The 14712-nt window shown below is 36.6% G+C and overlaps 1 protein-coding gene across 4 annotated transcripts in view; it reads right to left on the bottom strand.

The window, feature by feature from the left end:
* The window catches only part of LOC149812032 (Clathrin adaptor complex small chain family protein), a 66588-nt gene that overhangs the window by 14816 nt on the left and 37060 nt on the right, over positions 1-14712 (bottom strand). For 3 of the 4 annotated variants that reach the window (XM_089993440.1, XM_089993439.1, XM_089993441.1), the window contains exon 4: positions 14035-14096. In XM_089993440.1, the coding sequence (XP_089849566.1) occupies positions 14035-14096 (62 nt within the window). Of the gene's footprint in view, positions 1-8646; positions 8723-14034; positions 14097-14712 lie in introns of all 4 variants that reach the window. The other variant, XM_089993442.1, reaches the window with a different exon arrangement.

Genomic DNA, 14712 nt, shown 5'->3' with positions numbered 1-14712 from the left:
CCCTAGGAGGACGAAGATGAGCTCCCTACTTTTGATCCTACAACCTTTAGCGTAGCTTCAGAAGAAGTTCTGCAATGAAGGGAAAATGCGTGGCCGGTACTAGTAGTGTCGCAGGCACAAAAAGAAGAGTAGGAGGGAGTTCTTCGAGAGGAGGTAGAGCTAGATGCTCTATTAGGAGCTTTTTTCCTCATAGGAGTCACCCATAGGGCGTAACCCGACATTCGTACTGCTATGACTCATCAACATTTAATCAAGCAGGCGAATGTCGTGGTTGGGAGATGGTTTTATGATGCATGCATTCCTCTTAATGCGGAAAATTCATTTCATTTTCAAGCCATGGCAGATGCCATAATGTCATGACACGAACTCCAAGGGGTTCGGTCGTACAAGTCCAGGTACGTAGATTAGGGCACGAGCGAGATCGATGAATGAACATGTTGTAGGAAGGCAGCAGGCGTGTGGCCTATTGCGGAGGCAGCAAGAACGAGGCAAGTCAAGACATGGGGTGTGTCATGCATTGGAGGAAATGCTACAGTCGATTTAGTATGAAGGGGGTCATATTGCACAGTATGGCCGTGTCACAGGGTAGGTGACATGGTCACATAAACTATGAGAGGAGGGGCATGTCCTAGGCAAGGACACATGCACGAAAAATGCAGGAAAAGAGAGAGAGAGAGAGATGTCGGTTGGCAAATGGAGGCGAGATAGAGGATGGGGGCACGACTCAAAGGAGGTAACACGTCCCCAACTAGCTGGCGGGTGCATGCGGAGGATGCACGCATGAGGAAAGAGAGCCTTCCCTCAAAACGACACAGAACCTTGAATGAAACTAAGAGAAAAAACTCTCAAAAATCTCATTAAAAAAATAAGAAACTCTACACATGTATTTATAGAACAAAAAGACTAAGATAAGTTGTACACAGTCCCTCACTAGATGGGACTCCAGAGAGGGACATCCCACCCAGAGATAGTCATGTTGTGAATGGGACTTCTCTTTCTCATCTACACAAGTCCCAACTGGGCAGAACTCCGGGTGAGCAGTGGGGCCTGGGGTGGATCTGGATCTGACGGGATGAATCTAAGGTGTGGTTCGTAACACATAACTAGTATTGAGGTTGGATACAAGATGCCTTCATATCATGCTTTCAGAGACAAGATTTTAAATGCCAATGCGAATGAAGTGAAGGCTTATTGTGATGAGATGATGCAATCATGAAGAGACACTAGGTGTAGCATCATGGAAAATGGGTAGACACATAGAAAGTCAAGGACTTTGATAAATTCTCTTGTCTATTATACTAAAGGAACCATGTTTTTAAAATCAATTGATTTGTCTCATACGCCCAAGACAACAGATGTATTGTTGAGGGTTTTTAACAGGTTGTGGAAGAGGTTCAACCTCAAAATATTGTATTGTTCATTACTGATAATGCAAAGAATTATAGGGCAGCAGGTAAAGAACTCGTAGAAAATTATGGGTCATTATTTTGGACCCCGTATGCTGCCTATTGCATAGACTTCATGCTTAAGGACATTGACAACATGGATGAAATATGACATACAGTTGAATGCTGCCAAGAAATTACAAAATTTATTTATAATCATGCATGAGTTTTGAACTTAATGAGGAAGTATACCAACAATGTTGAGTTGATTCATAGAGTACTTACGAGATTTGCTACGAAATTTTTGACAATGCAGTCTTGTAAAGAATAGAAGTACACTTAAAAAGATGTTTTCTTTAGATGAGTGGAATGCATATCCCCATTCTCAAAAAAGAAAGCCAAGAGAAATTGTAGATATTGTATTTAGAAGTAATTTTGGGATTCATTAAGTTGTTGAGAATCAGTATACCATTAGTGAAGGTGTTTCGATTGGTTGACAGCGAAGACAGACCAGCTATGGGTTATCTCTATGAGGCCATGGATAAGGCAAAAGAGGTCATTAGAGATAATTTAAATGAAAATAAAAAATTGTATTTGCCTATATGGAACATCATTGACCATAGGTGGACTAGGTAGCTTCATCAACCTCTTCATGTTGCAGCGTATTATTTAAATTCTATATTTAGATACTCCCCCACATTTAAGATAGATAGGGAAGTCAACAAGGGTCTCTTGGATTGCATTGAAAGGTTAAACCCTGATTATGGAATTCAATATAAGATACATAAGGAAATGAAAATTTACGACAATGCATTGTATGATATGGAGAGACCTGCAATAATGCAAAAAATGTACCACGATGCGCCCAAGCAATTTATTTGTCTATTTTAATTTTAAAACATAATGTTATTTAGTTATAATATTTTGTATGACTGCACGACTTATATTAGTTATTGTCTTATTAATGTTATCTTGTTTTCTTTAGACATGTGATTGACTAGGTTTGGAAGTAATGTTCCAAACCTAAGAGCTTTTGCTATACGCATCCTAAATCAAACGTGTAAGAACACAAGCTCCTTCAAGGATGTTCACTAGATTACCAACAATGGACACTCAAAGAATTCCACTAAAAATACCAAAATGAACACTCAAAAGAACCACAAGAAGGGTTCATACACAAATACCCACTAAATGGGTTTCAAGAACAAGAGGAAAAATAATATTTTTAATTATTGTAATCCACACAAAAAAACATGCAATGAGTGGGCAATGCCCCATATTTATACACAAAAAGGAAGGTAGGAAGAGAGAGTCATTGGGCTCCCAACAACTCTCTATTGTATTGACTGTGAGAAAGATCAACCTGTAAGAGACAAAGGTGAGGTAAAGAAAGAAGAGGGGAGTCGGCGGCAATAGGGTTTCCCTTTTCTATTACTATTTATATGTATTGTACAAAGTATAACATTACACAAGTAATAAAAATAAATTACAATATGCCACCGCCCACGCATCCCGAGGTGAATCCTTGGAATGTGGTGTGGATCGGATCCATGATCCAAAACTAACAGCCTCCCTCAAGTTGAGTATGGTCTTTGATCATGCTCAACTTGTCTTTGAGTGCCCAAAACTGATGAGTGGATAATCCCTTGGTAAAAATGTTAGCAACTTGCATATCTGACCGAACATATGCAGGTTCAATTTCTTTTTCTTCCACCTTTTGTCTAGCAAAGTGTTGATCGATCTCGATATGCTTCGTGCGACAATGAAGGATGGGATTGAAGGCAATATTAATAGCACTCTGATTATCGCAAAGAAGCATAGAGGACGAGATCGGTTCTTGTAATTCTTGCAGTAGATGTCTCACCCATGTAACATCGACTGTTCCTGCTGCCATTGCACGATACTCTGCTTCAGTACTAGATCGCGCCGCTGCCTTTTGCTTCTTGCTACTCTATGTTACAATATTATTGCCGATAAGAATGCAATACCCCGAAACTGATCTGCGCTCGTCAGGATCACCAGCCCAGTCCGCGTCTGTGTAAGTGAATAGTCGATGTCCTGACGTATAAGTTGTGTCCTTGGTATACATCAAGCCATCTCCAATCGTACCCTTTAAATATCGAAGGATCCTTTTCACTCCTTCCATATGTACATCTGTAGGAGCATGCATAAACTGTGAAGCCTGATTGACAGAGTATGCTATGTCAGGCCTAGTCAATGTTAGGTATTGTAACATCCCTACAACTCGACGATACAAAGTAGGATCATGATAAGTAGTGCCTTCTTTAGCACTTAGCTTATGATTTAGAAGACAAGGTGTGCTAATTGGTTTACAATTCTCCATCCCTGTAGCAAGTAAAATATCAATAGTATACTTATGTTGGCTCAATGTAATAGTCTTATGTCGACTATCAACTTCCACACCCAAAAAATATCGCAAGGGACCCAAGTCTTTCATCTTGAATTTAGCCATCAACATAGACTTAACCCAAGATATGTGAACCTCATCACTCCCGGTGATAATGATGTCATCAACATATATAAGCACCCAAACAATAGCTGAATCACTTTTGAATATGAACAATGAATGGTCTAGAACACTTTTAGTGAACCCATGATGCTGGATCTCCGTGGAAAAACTTTCAAACCAAGATCGAGAAGCTTGTTTCAAGCCATAAAGAGAGCGTCGAAGTTTACATACCCAATTGGATGAATCATGCATGCTATAACCAGGTGGCTGCTCCATGTAAACTTCTTCCTTTAGTTCACCATGCAGAAATGCATTTTTAACATCAAGTTGACTAAGTGACCATCCATGTTGTAACGCCAATGCAATGATAATCCTAACGGTGCCCAATTTTACTACTGGGCTGAACGTTTCATCGTAGTCCTGCCCATACTGCTGTGTGAAGCCTCGTGCAACCAGACGAGCCTTATAGCGCTCAACACTGCCATCCGGTTTGTGCTTGATCTTGTACACCCATTTGGATCCTACAACATTCTTGTTATCTGGCCTTGGTACAATCTCCCATGTATTGCATTCATGCAATGCTTCCATTTCCTCATTCATCGCCTCTACCCAGACACGGGAATGTACAGCCTCATGAAAGGAGGAAGGTTCTGTTTCTTTGGACACTCTAGTTAGAAATGTTTGAAAATCCAAAGAGAAATTGTTATAACTTACCCAGCGATCTATAGGATGTCTAATCCGAGTGGAACGTCGTAGAAGAGTCTCATCATTGACTGGATGAGCTCTACGAGAATAAACAAGGCCAGAAAAACGTGAGGATGTTGTTGTAGGAGGAATGTCTTCCATATGCGGTTCCACATCGAAAGTATAAGGTTCATTGTCTGTCAATAAAGATGAATCCTCATAAGGCAACGAATCATATAAAAGTGAGTCACTGAGCCAAGGACCATAACTGTGTTGTGTATCTGTGGAAGATGAACTCAGAGTGTCAAAATTTTCATCATCAAAAACAACATTTCTAGATACCCGAATTTTGCCTGTATGAGCATCATAACACATGTATCCCTTATAGCCATCTGCATACCCAAGAAACATGCACTGCACAGCTTTGTCTTGAAACTTATTTCTCAATGAATGATCAATATGAACATAACATACGCAACCAAAAGGATGTAGTTCTTCATATGATGGATGACAATTATAAAGAACAAAATACGGAGAATTATCTTCGAGGATGGTCATGGGCAACCTGTTGATAACGTAAACAACTGTATGGAAAGCCTCTGTCCAAAGAGAGAAAGGAATACCCACAGTGTGCATCATGCTCAAGGTTGTCTCAACAATATGCTTGTGTTTTCTCTCAGCTACTCCATTTTGTTGAGGGGTATGAGGGCAAGAAATGTTACGTGTGATGCCATGCTCCTTCAAATATTCACTAAAATCATGGGATATGTATTCCCCCACCCATCACACTGGAAATATACAATATTGGTATTGAATTGGTTTTGGACTAGTGCATGGAACTGTTTGAACAACTTGAAAACTTCATGTTTGTTTTTCATGAAGTAAATCCAACTAAATCGAGTGTAAGAGTCAAGAAAGAGTACATAGTATCGAGATCCAGAAAGAGAGGCAATGGGCGCAGGACCCCAAACATCTGAGCATATAATCTCAAAAGGCTTTGTTGCTCTTTTATTGATACTATGAAAAGGAAGTACATGACTTTTGCATAAGTGACAACTTGGACATTTTGACTCTAAACTGACTGCGGGTATTAAACCTTTAGGAGACAACTTGTCAAGAAAAACTTGACTACAATGACCCAAACGAAGATGCCATAAGTTTGGCTTATTAAGTTTCAAGACTCTAGATGAAGAACTATGATCTGTAGATCGACTCAAAAATGTTGGAAAGGAAGAAGCTGAAGAAGCCACGGCTACGGAAGACGACGTCTTCAAAGGCACATGAGATTCTTCAAAGACGTACATGTTCTCGCGCCGTTCACCTTTAGCGAGTGTCTTCTTGGTGTGAAGATCCTTAAGATAAACAGAAGAAAGAGTAAATTCAACGGAAGAATTGGTTTCATCAACTAATTTTGACACAGATAGAATATTCTTTTGAATAGCAGGTGTGAGTAAGACATTTGACAAGGGTAATTGAGATTCAGGAAAAGAAAGGGAGACATTTCCAGTGTGAGAGATGGGGTGGTGAGATCCATCTCCTATGACTATAGTGTCATTTCCAGTGTAAGGAGTCAAGTGAGAAAATTTACCTGCATCAGAAATAACATGTGTTGCTGCCCCTGAATCAATATACCATATACCTTCATCATTTTGGCGCAAATTCATCTGATTGAAAGTAGTCATAAGGATATTTTGTACGTCTTGTGGAAGAACCTGTCCCTGAGGAGTGCGTGCAAACGTCTGAATTGCCTTCTGCCCTGGCCTACTATCTGGCCTCCCTGTTTTGTTCTGGTTCTGAGGATTGTACCAGCAATTTTCTTTAACATGTCCCCGCTTATTGCATAGAAAACAAGTAGGAACACGTCCCCCTCGTGATACACTGCTTGAGCCACTACCTCCTCCACCTGGTGTAGGTAGTAATCCTCCTTTGTTCATAGGTGTTCCATTGGGACGAGGAGGAGTAAATAAGACTCATGTTTAAATAGGCGTATGTGCCATCATCACAGGATGAGCATCATCTGACGCGTGTTCCTGATTTAAACTGACCTCATATTGCAAAAGCTTAGATTGAAGATCATCAAAACATGGAAGAACTGAGACAACCTGGAGTGTCGTGCAAAATATGCGATATTCAGGTCCAAGGCTACCTAATACCTGTTGTACCATATCCTTATCAGATACAGAACTTCCAATGGTAGCTAACTGATCTGTAATCACCCTGACATCCCCCATGAACTCTGTAATAGATTTGTTTCTTTTTCGCATGGATTGGAATTGCCATTTGAGTTGCAAAGCCCGAGATTCGGAAACCTGAGAAAAGGAATGAGCTAGTCCATTCCACAACTCGGCAGCAGATTGATCATCAGAAATAGTTTGTAAAACACGATCAGAAAGTGTAGAAGTTATGTAAGCAACTAATGTCTAATCCCGTTGTACCCATATATCATAAGCAGGATTGGTGGTTCGAAGTTGACTCACCTTCCCATATTCACCTGTTATCTCTTGCACGATATGTGTAGGTGGGGCGGGTGATCGCCCATCTAGATGCCCATAAAGACCATGACTGCGAATAAAAGGCACAATCTGACGCTTCCAAAGTAAGTAGTTATCATGGGATAACTTGTGGGTCATGAGGTGAGTAAGAAAACTAGGGTTCAACTTGGAATCCATGGATTATATGAAGAATGAGATGTAATAACAGATAGGAAATAGGAATGGAATGATACCAAAATAGAGTGCCGACTGTACTGACAGTGTATTGAGAGAAAAACAGCAATGCTGTGTGCTGAAAATAATATCAGTGCCTTTGTCACACAGAGGAGTAGTGACGTGCGAACCAGAAAATGTTGAACAGAAATATTTTTTGGGGAGAAAAACAAAGATTCGGCAGACTGGAACAGAATATTAAGACGTGCGTACCAGAAAAATATTGAAAATGAAAAAGAACCGAAAGAGAAACTAGAATGACGTGAAAAAGGATTAAGGAAAAGAGAAAGAAATAAATCTGATTAAGGAAAAGAGACAGAAATAAATCCTACGTCCTTTAGAAGCACGTGCTGGTCCTTATAAGTCTTCTAGATGATTGATTTTCGCGCCTATGCTTTGATACCATGTGAGAAAGATCAACCTGCAAGAGACAAAGGTGAGGTAAAGAGAGAAGAGGGGAGCCGGCGGCAATAGGGTTTTCCCTTTTCTATTACTATTTATATGTATTGTACAAAGTATAACATTACACAAGTAATAAAAATAAATTACAATATGCCACCGCCCACGCATCTCAAGGTGAATCCTTGGAATGTGGTGTGGGTCGGATCCATGATCCAAAACTAACATTGACTAGTCAATGCTTTGACTAGTTCAATACAAACCAAACTAAAAATAAAAAGTTGAACTAAAAATCCTAGTTACGATACATTATTTTTAGCAACATGCAGTGCAAGTGGATACAAAAGAAATTAGAGTGTCTTTGAGCATATTCATACAAAGCGAAAAAATGGATTAGAGCACAAAAGGCTCAATGACCTCATGTACGCTCGCTACAACCTATGATTGAGGCAAAAGTAATTTTAAAATTATAAAGTTTATTTATCATATTCATGTGTTATTTAATATTTTTTATGCATGCAAAACTCAACTAATTTTAAATTTTCATGTTATCTTTTTAGGCAAATACAAAAGTTGTTATCAAAGAGGCACAAAGAACCGTTTGATCCCATCAGTTTGGAGCAAGGTTGTAAGTATCGTATCATTACCTGTATCAGTTAGGCCCAAAGTAATACCTTATCATATCATATCGTAAATGTATCGTAAATTTTAATAAAAGAATTCCAAATATCCAAAAAATTAACAAACATTCTAAAAAATTTTATATCACATGAAACAATGATGAATTGCACAAAATACAATCATAAAATCACATATGAAGCATTTTTGTCTCTATGAGTTGTATAAGACATCATCAAACATCAATTACCTCACAAGAACAATGCAAAATATTAAATATCTTGCAATTAAGAATATGCCACAAGACTCATACTTTCATATTACATAAACAAAAATTATTATGGCAACAATTGCACTTGATTTTCAATTGGTTTCCACTCATTACTTGAGTGCCCCCATTGTCATGTCGAAACATTTGATGCCATCTTTGTTGGTGAGGGGTTGTAAGGGGGCAGCACTCCCTGAGGCAAAAAAAAAAAATTGGTGAGTAGCTTTGTAATTTTACTCATAATAAAGATTTTTTACCTTAACCCATTTTCTTCAGTGAAAAAATGGTGGAAATACACTTTTTTACCTTAACCCACTTCTTTGGGATGAAAAAACGGTAAAAATGCACTTCTAATGGCCTCTAGACAAATGAAATTGGCTCTTAAAAGGTATTTAAAACCCAAAATGAAAAAAATAATTTTCGGCCTTTTTAAAGTGCATTGAAGGTGTATCGTATTATACACCCTGTATCGTACGATATGGCACGATATAGAGGTGTATCATAAAATACACCTGATACGGGTACGATACACACTCGTATCGTGATATGAGTGTGTATCGTATAGCAAAACCCAAAAGTAACCATATGTATCGTATTGTATCATACGATACGGTATGATACTTATAACACCAGTTTAGAGAACTTCGATGTATTAGATGAATGGGTTCAAGAAGAAGCAAACTTCCTAAATGAAGAAGACATTCAATGGATAAACGTGGAGGGAGCTCAAGACATAGATGATGAATACCTCACGTATATTGGCAATGATTTGAATGTCGAAGGAGCAGAAAAAGAAGATGAAGATGAAGAACAAGAAGATAATGATGATAATGATTATTGATGGTATACTTCTTAAGAACTTGGTTATGTATTGTAATTTGTAACTGTTAAGTATTCATAAACTTGGTTTTTTTGCTTTTTGATGAATCTTATGGCATATTCTTAATTGAAGATATTACTATTTTGCATTGTTCTTGTGAGATTTGATGATTGATGATGTGTTACGTAGCTCATAGAGACATAAATGCTTCACATGTGATTTTATGGTTACATTTTGTGCATTTCATAATTGTTTTTGTGTGTTATGTTTTTTTAGAATTTTGCTAATTTTTTCTGATTTTTCTGATTTTTCTGATTTTTTTGTTTTTTAAGTTTTTTTTTCCAAATTTTATGATTTTTTATGATATGTATCTTATTTTGAGCCCGAACAATACGGATTATGATACGATACATACAACCTTGATACAAACCTCTTCATGAAGGTGTTTGCATGGAAATGCATTATCATATAACTTGTGAATACCCCAATGTCTATTCACCACTTCCATTACTCCTCGATGTAAGAATCATGTGGAACAATTGAGTTTTGATATATGATTTGAAATGTTGAAAAAATAACAAATAAGTTACTTTTGAGAAAGAATATCTAGTCATATTTCCTATAATCATCAGAAAAGATAATATATAATGAGTTTTTGATCGAGATAACATAGATTTTAGACCCCAAAGATCAATATTGACCGGTACAAAAAGAAACGAAGTTCTTTTATTAGATTGTTCAAAAGAGAGTTCATGGGTATACGACAACTTGAACAAGAAAAAGAAACATGAGGAATCTTATTCAAGGCAATAAGATTCTTATTATATAAAACATGAAGAAAACCAGAATTGCAATGAGCTAATCTATCTGCAACTCAACATCTTTATTACGAACTGGATAAAAGCAAGGAACTGAATGACTGATATGGTAATTGGATGGTTAAACTTCGTTCACAACATAAAGATTTTGCATATGCTTTTCTTAATGAACATCCATTTCATGTGAAGATCCTTCACATAAATAGAAGACGGAGAAAAGAGATGGAAGACTTAGTTTGGTTAGATAACCAAGAAACAAAAAATGAAATTATGCTGAAAGTACAGGAACTAAAAAGGTGTCAGAAAAGTAAAGTATTCTCGAAGAACTAGGGAAAATGGCAGTTCTAATATGAGTAATGGGGCGATGCTTTCTATCACCTGTATCTATTCTACTTTAACCATGATAAGGTAAATATTGAGAAGCTTACCAGGAATCGATCATCACATAATGTGATGCTCTCCAGTCAAGAATCCATGAGCTGAAACTGGTGGATATTTGCCACTAACATGCCTTAAACTAGATTCAAATGGTTGAAGTACAAAGTACATCATAATCTTGGGTCTACTGAAGATGGTCCATAAGACCTCAGGGATGGTGCATAAATGTTTCTGAATTGGTAGGTCACAGGCCTCATGTTAAGGATAGCCCGTACATGTATGTTTGTGTATTTGTTTGTGAGGGTGAGAATGTCTATCCAATTATAACAGGGTGCATAGCTAATGTGTAACAATGTTTGATGTAAAAGGGTAAAGATGTAATCTATCTTATAAGTTTATATAAAGACTATGGGATGTGAACCGTAATGACTATCGGGTTGTCCCTTTTTTCTAATGTATTCTTTCTCTCTCCATCACTTTTGCTGTTATTGTATTTAGCAGAAAGGCATGATTCCCAAGACAAAAAAAAATTATATGGTATTAGAGTGAGGCAAGGATAAGATCCTAATCAAGTTAATATAGCTTCCTTTATTTGCTTCTTCTAAGTTTGTTCTTTCTTCCATATTTTCTTCAAATTTGTGTTCTTCCCAAAAAAAAAAATCATCTCATAACCTTATTTTATTCATTCTTCTAGTTTAATTGTTTCTTCCTTTTTTTAAATTTTCTTAGGCCGAACTTCTTGGTTTTTTGTCATCTTAAATTCTTAATTTTTTCCTTTGTTTTGATCATCCTTTAATTTCCATTCTGGATCATGCTTGTTCCCTAAAAAAAAGGAAAAGTTAAACAAAAAGGAAACGAAAGGAAGTTCTCATTAGAGATTATTAGACCTGATGCAGTAGCGTAGCCGATCTAAATTGCCTCTTTCAAAAAAAAAAAATAGAAGGGCATATATTGCTAATATTAGCAACATGTCCCATTAGCCAATCCATGCACCGCAGTCATTCTACAGATAGTTTCTTTATTTTCCTCAATAAAATGCATATGTTTCTTTTTCTACTTGGATGATGTCATCCTGGTGACATCATGAAAGTCCAACATCAAGTTTTGTGCAAGATCTTAATAGTTCTAATCAATGCCATCGATATCGCCAATATTTTGAAAATATCATGATAATATCAGTGATATCAAGTCAGCCGATATTATCAGCAATATATCGCGATATTTTCAAAATATCACCAATATCAAAATATCGTGATATTTGCAAAATATATCCAACATAAAAATATTGTGATCTTGGCATGATAAATATCATGATATTTTTGGAAAAAACTCACTTTTTATATTTTAAGCACATATTTTCCATTTTTTTCTTTTTTATATTTTAAAACCTTTTAAAGCGTGTTTATTTATGTTTTTGCAAGAAAAACCATGGAAGAGTATTATTTCCTTATGTTTTCTCTTATTATTTATATTTTTTTCAATATTTTAAAAATCTCAAGATTTTCCCGAGAAACCAACTTTTGAAAATCGCTCTCAGAAAAACCCTCGCCAAGAAAATACCTTGAATGATATAGGTGATTGTGGTTCTAATCTAGTTTTATCTTGTCTTTCTTTGTTTCTTCCTTATAGTTTCATTGTATTCTGTGGCCTTATATATTGTGAATTCTTCTTTAGATGCTTTCTTCCTTACTGACAAGTTAAGCAAATTTGACTTGATGGGGCACCTCAACAGATCTCTACCAACACCTATGAAATTTGTGCCTTGGGGAGAGAAAAAGATTGGCAATCCCTTCAAGTTATGGTCAAGAATCTAGCATATATTACTTGGAAGAAGAATGATCATCACTTGTTGCATATGGTACAACCACTTATTGCATGAACTTCTACTTCAGGTACCCACTGATCTATTAACTAGAGAGCTTTGGTTAATTTTTACATTGGTGGCTTGAACAAATTTCAACTTTCAAAATTTATCACTCGAAAAGGGAGTTTATTGATCTCAAAAAAGGCAATTCTAGCGTGTTGGATTATCTCAATTAGTTCAAATCCATCACTGACCAGCATGCTACCATAGGAGTAGAGGTATCTAATGAGGAGATATGCATGAAGACAGTTCGCAGGTTAGGTCATGTGTATGGCATGTTTGTAACTGTGTACATGGGTCTGTGTCCCACGATCTACATTTGATGAGCTCAGGTCCATGTTACTAGACATGAGGCCATTTTTGGTAACATCAACTACCAATAAGAATGATGATACTAGGTTGTGCCATGATGTTCTACTTGTTGATAGTGCTACACATCCTCCTGATGCCAGTAAAGGAAGAAGTTGAGGTAATGGTTACGGTCAAGTAGGACTTCTCATTCCTTCGAGTCTCTTGCTAAATGTGTGGCAAATGTGGGAAGACTAGTTTTAATTATTATTGGCTGTATGTGCCTACATATCATCTGCCTATTGTGCCCATCTCGCCTAGATTTCATACACTTGCTGGTTTGACCCCTCGAAGCCCGTGACCTACGAGTCCGAACATTATATGCATCCAATGCTCATCTTAGAGAGCTTAAGCGCCATCTTCAGTGGGATTCCACAGTCACGATGCACTCTCTACTGCCTTCAGCCATATGAACTTATATCATAATATATCGAATGTACCCTAGTCACCGAATACAAATGCATGTGATTATTGGACAATAGGTGCTAGTATGCACCCTAGCGGACAGCCATCCACCAATTTTAACTTGTGCATTCTTGATTCTAGAGTGGTAGATCATATGATATGTAACCTTATTAATCTTCTTAAAATCATATCTTATCATGGTTCAAGTACAATAGTCACCGGTAATAAAAAACATCAGCCCATCATGTGGGAAACATTTTTTTGACTATTTTGGAAACTCTCAGAGGTGATGCTGACTAATTGCGGACACCAGAATCCAGTTCGTTGCACCGTCTCAACATATTACCTCACTTTTATATCTGTGTTATTTAATGTCAACCACAATACCAGTGGTTTTCTCTAACTTAGCTCAAATGAATTTGTTCTTGGTGATAACGGCACCACATTTTTCATGTTTGGTTCCTGCCATACATATGATGTTGCAATATTTCATCATTCCTAGAGGTGTTCTTGGCCTGCAATATATTTGGGACATATATAAACCAGCACAGCAGCACATCATAATATCTCCACTATGGACAATTCATGTCTTTTATACATTGCATCACTCATAATAAATTAGACTTTGCATTGAGAAAAATAATGTTAATAGAAAAGGGTAAACGACATGAACAACTACTAATAACTTTAGTGATCTATGTTTCTGCAAAACATTGTGTTGTTTATCATGTTCTTTTGAATGATCCATTTTCAGCAAGAAACATAGCTTTGCATATTCAGTTATTAACTCCAATGAAGCTGTCAAGAAAATTTATTTTTCCCTATTACTTAATACACGATGTTTCTAGCCCAAAAAAGAGAAAAAGATATACCGGACCATAAATTGCATCAGCTTCAATAAAGCTGCTGATATTCTCAGCTCTACTACATAATACTGCACAAAAAAGGAAAAGATACAGTAAGTAATTCAGCAAATAATAAGTGAGAAGACATGGTAATAAATAATGCAAACATAGTGATGTATAAAAGTCGGTATTCTTTGCCAAAAGACAAATTTGTAGAGAAGGATAAATGGAACATAATGAAGATTAATATAGAAAAAATTGGACAAGTTAAAAGGAAGAATAAACAGTTCAGTGTTGCCTATTAGAAAATGTAGATCAGAACTCAGACCCCTTGTAATATGCAACAAGGATTTTCAATATCTCAACGACAATATTTAACAAATTTGGAAAATCTTCAAAAATCCAAAAAAAATGAAAATCCTTGAAAATAAAAAAAAAAATAGAAAATTTAAAATTTTCAAAAGGATTGCTTCTTTTGTTGCAAAACTTTGTCATTTAAATGGATATTGCCCAAAAGTCATTGCATTTATGAGTTCGCTTGTACTCTGTCACATTTCTCGCATTATTAGTAGTCGATTTTTTTTCATTATTATGAAAAGAAAACTTGAAAGTAGAGCCTTTTATAAGAAGACAACATAAAATAAAGAAACTTAGAGGATAAATCTCTTTATAAAACCTAAGAATAGCAAAGCACTACAAGAAAAT

The sequence above is a fragment of the Nuphar pumila genome, chromosome 17 (assembly GCF_984573655.1).
Source record: "Nuphar pumila chromosome 17, dmNupPumi1.hap1.1, whole genome shotgun sequence".
In the NCBI taxonomy this organism is placed as follows: domain Eukaryota; kingdom Viridiplantae; phylum Streptophyta; class Magnoliopsida; order Nymphaeales; family Nymphaeaceae; genus Nuphar; species Nuphar pumila.
The sequence above is the reverse complement of the archived record's forward strand: the minus strand, read 5'-3'. Positions and strand labels throughout refer to the sequence as shown.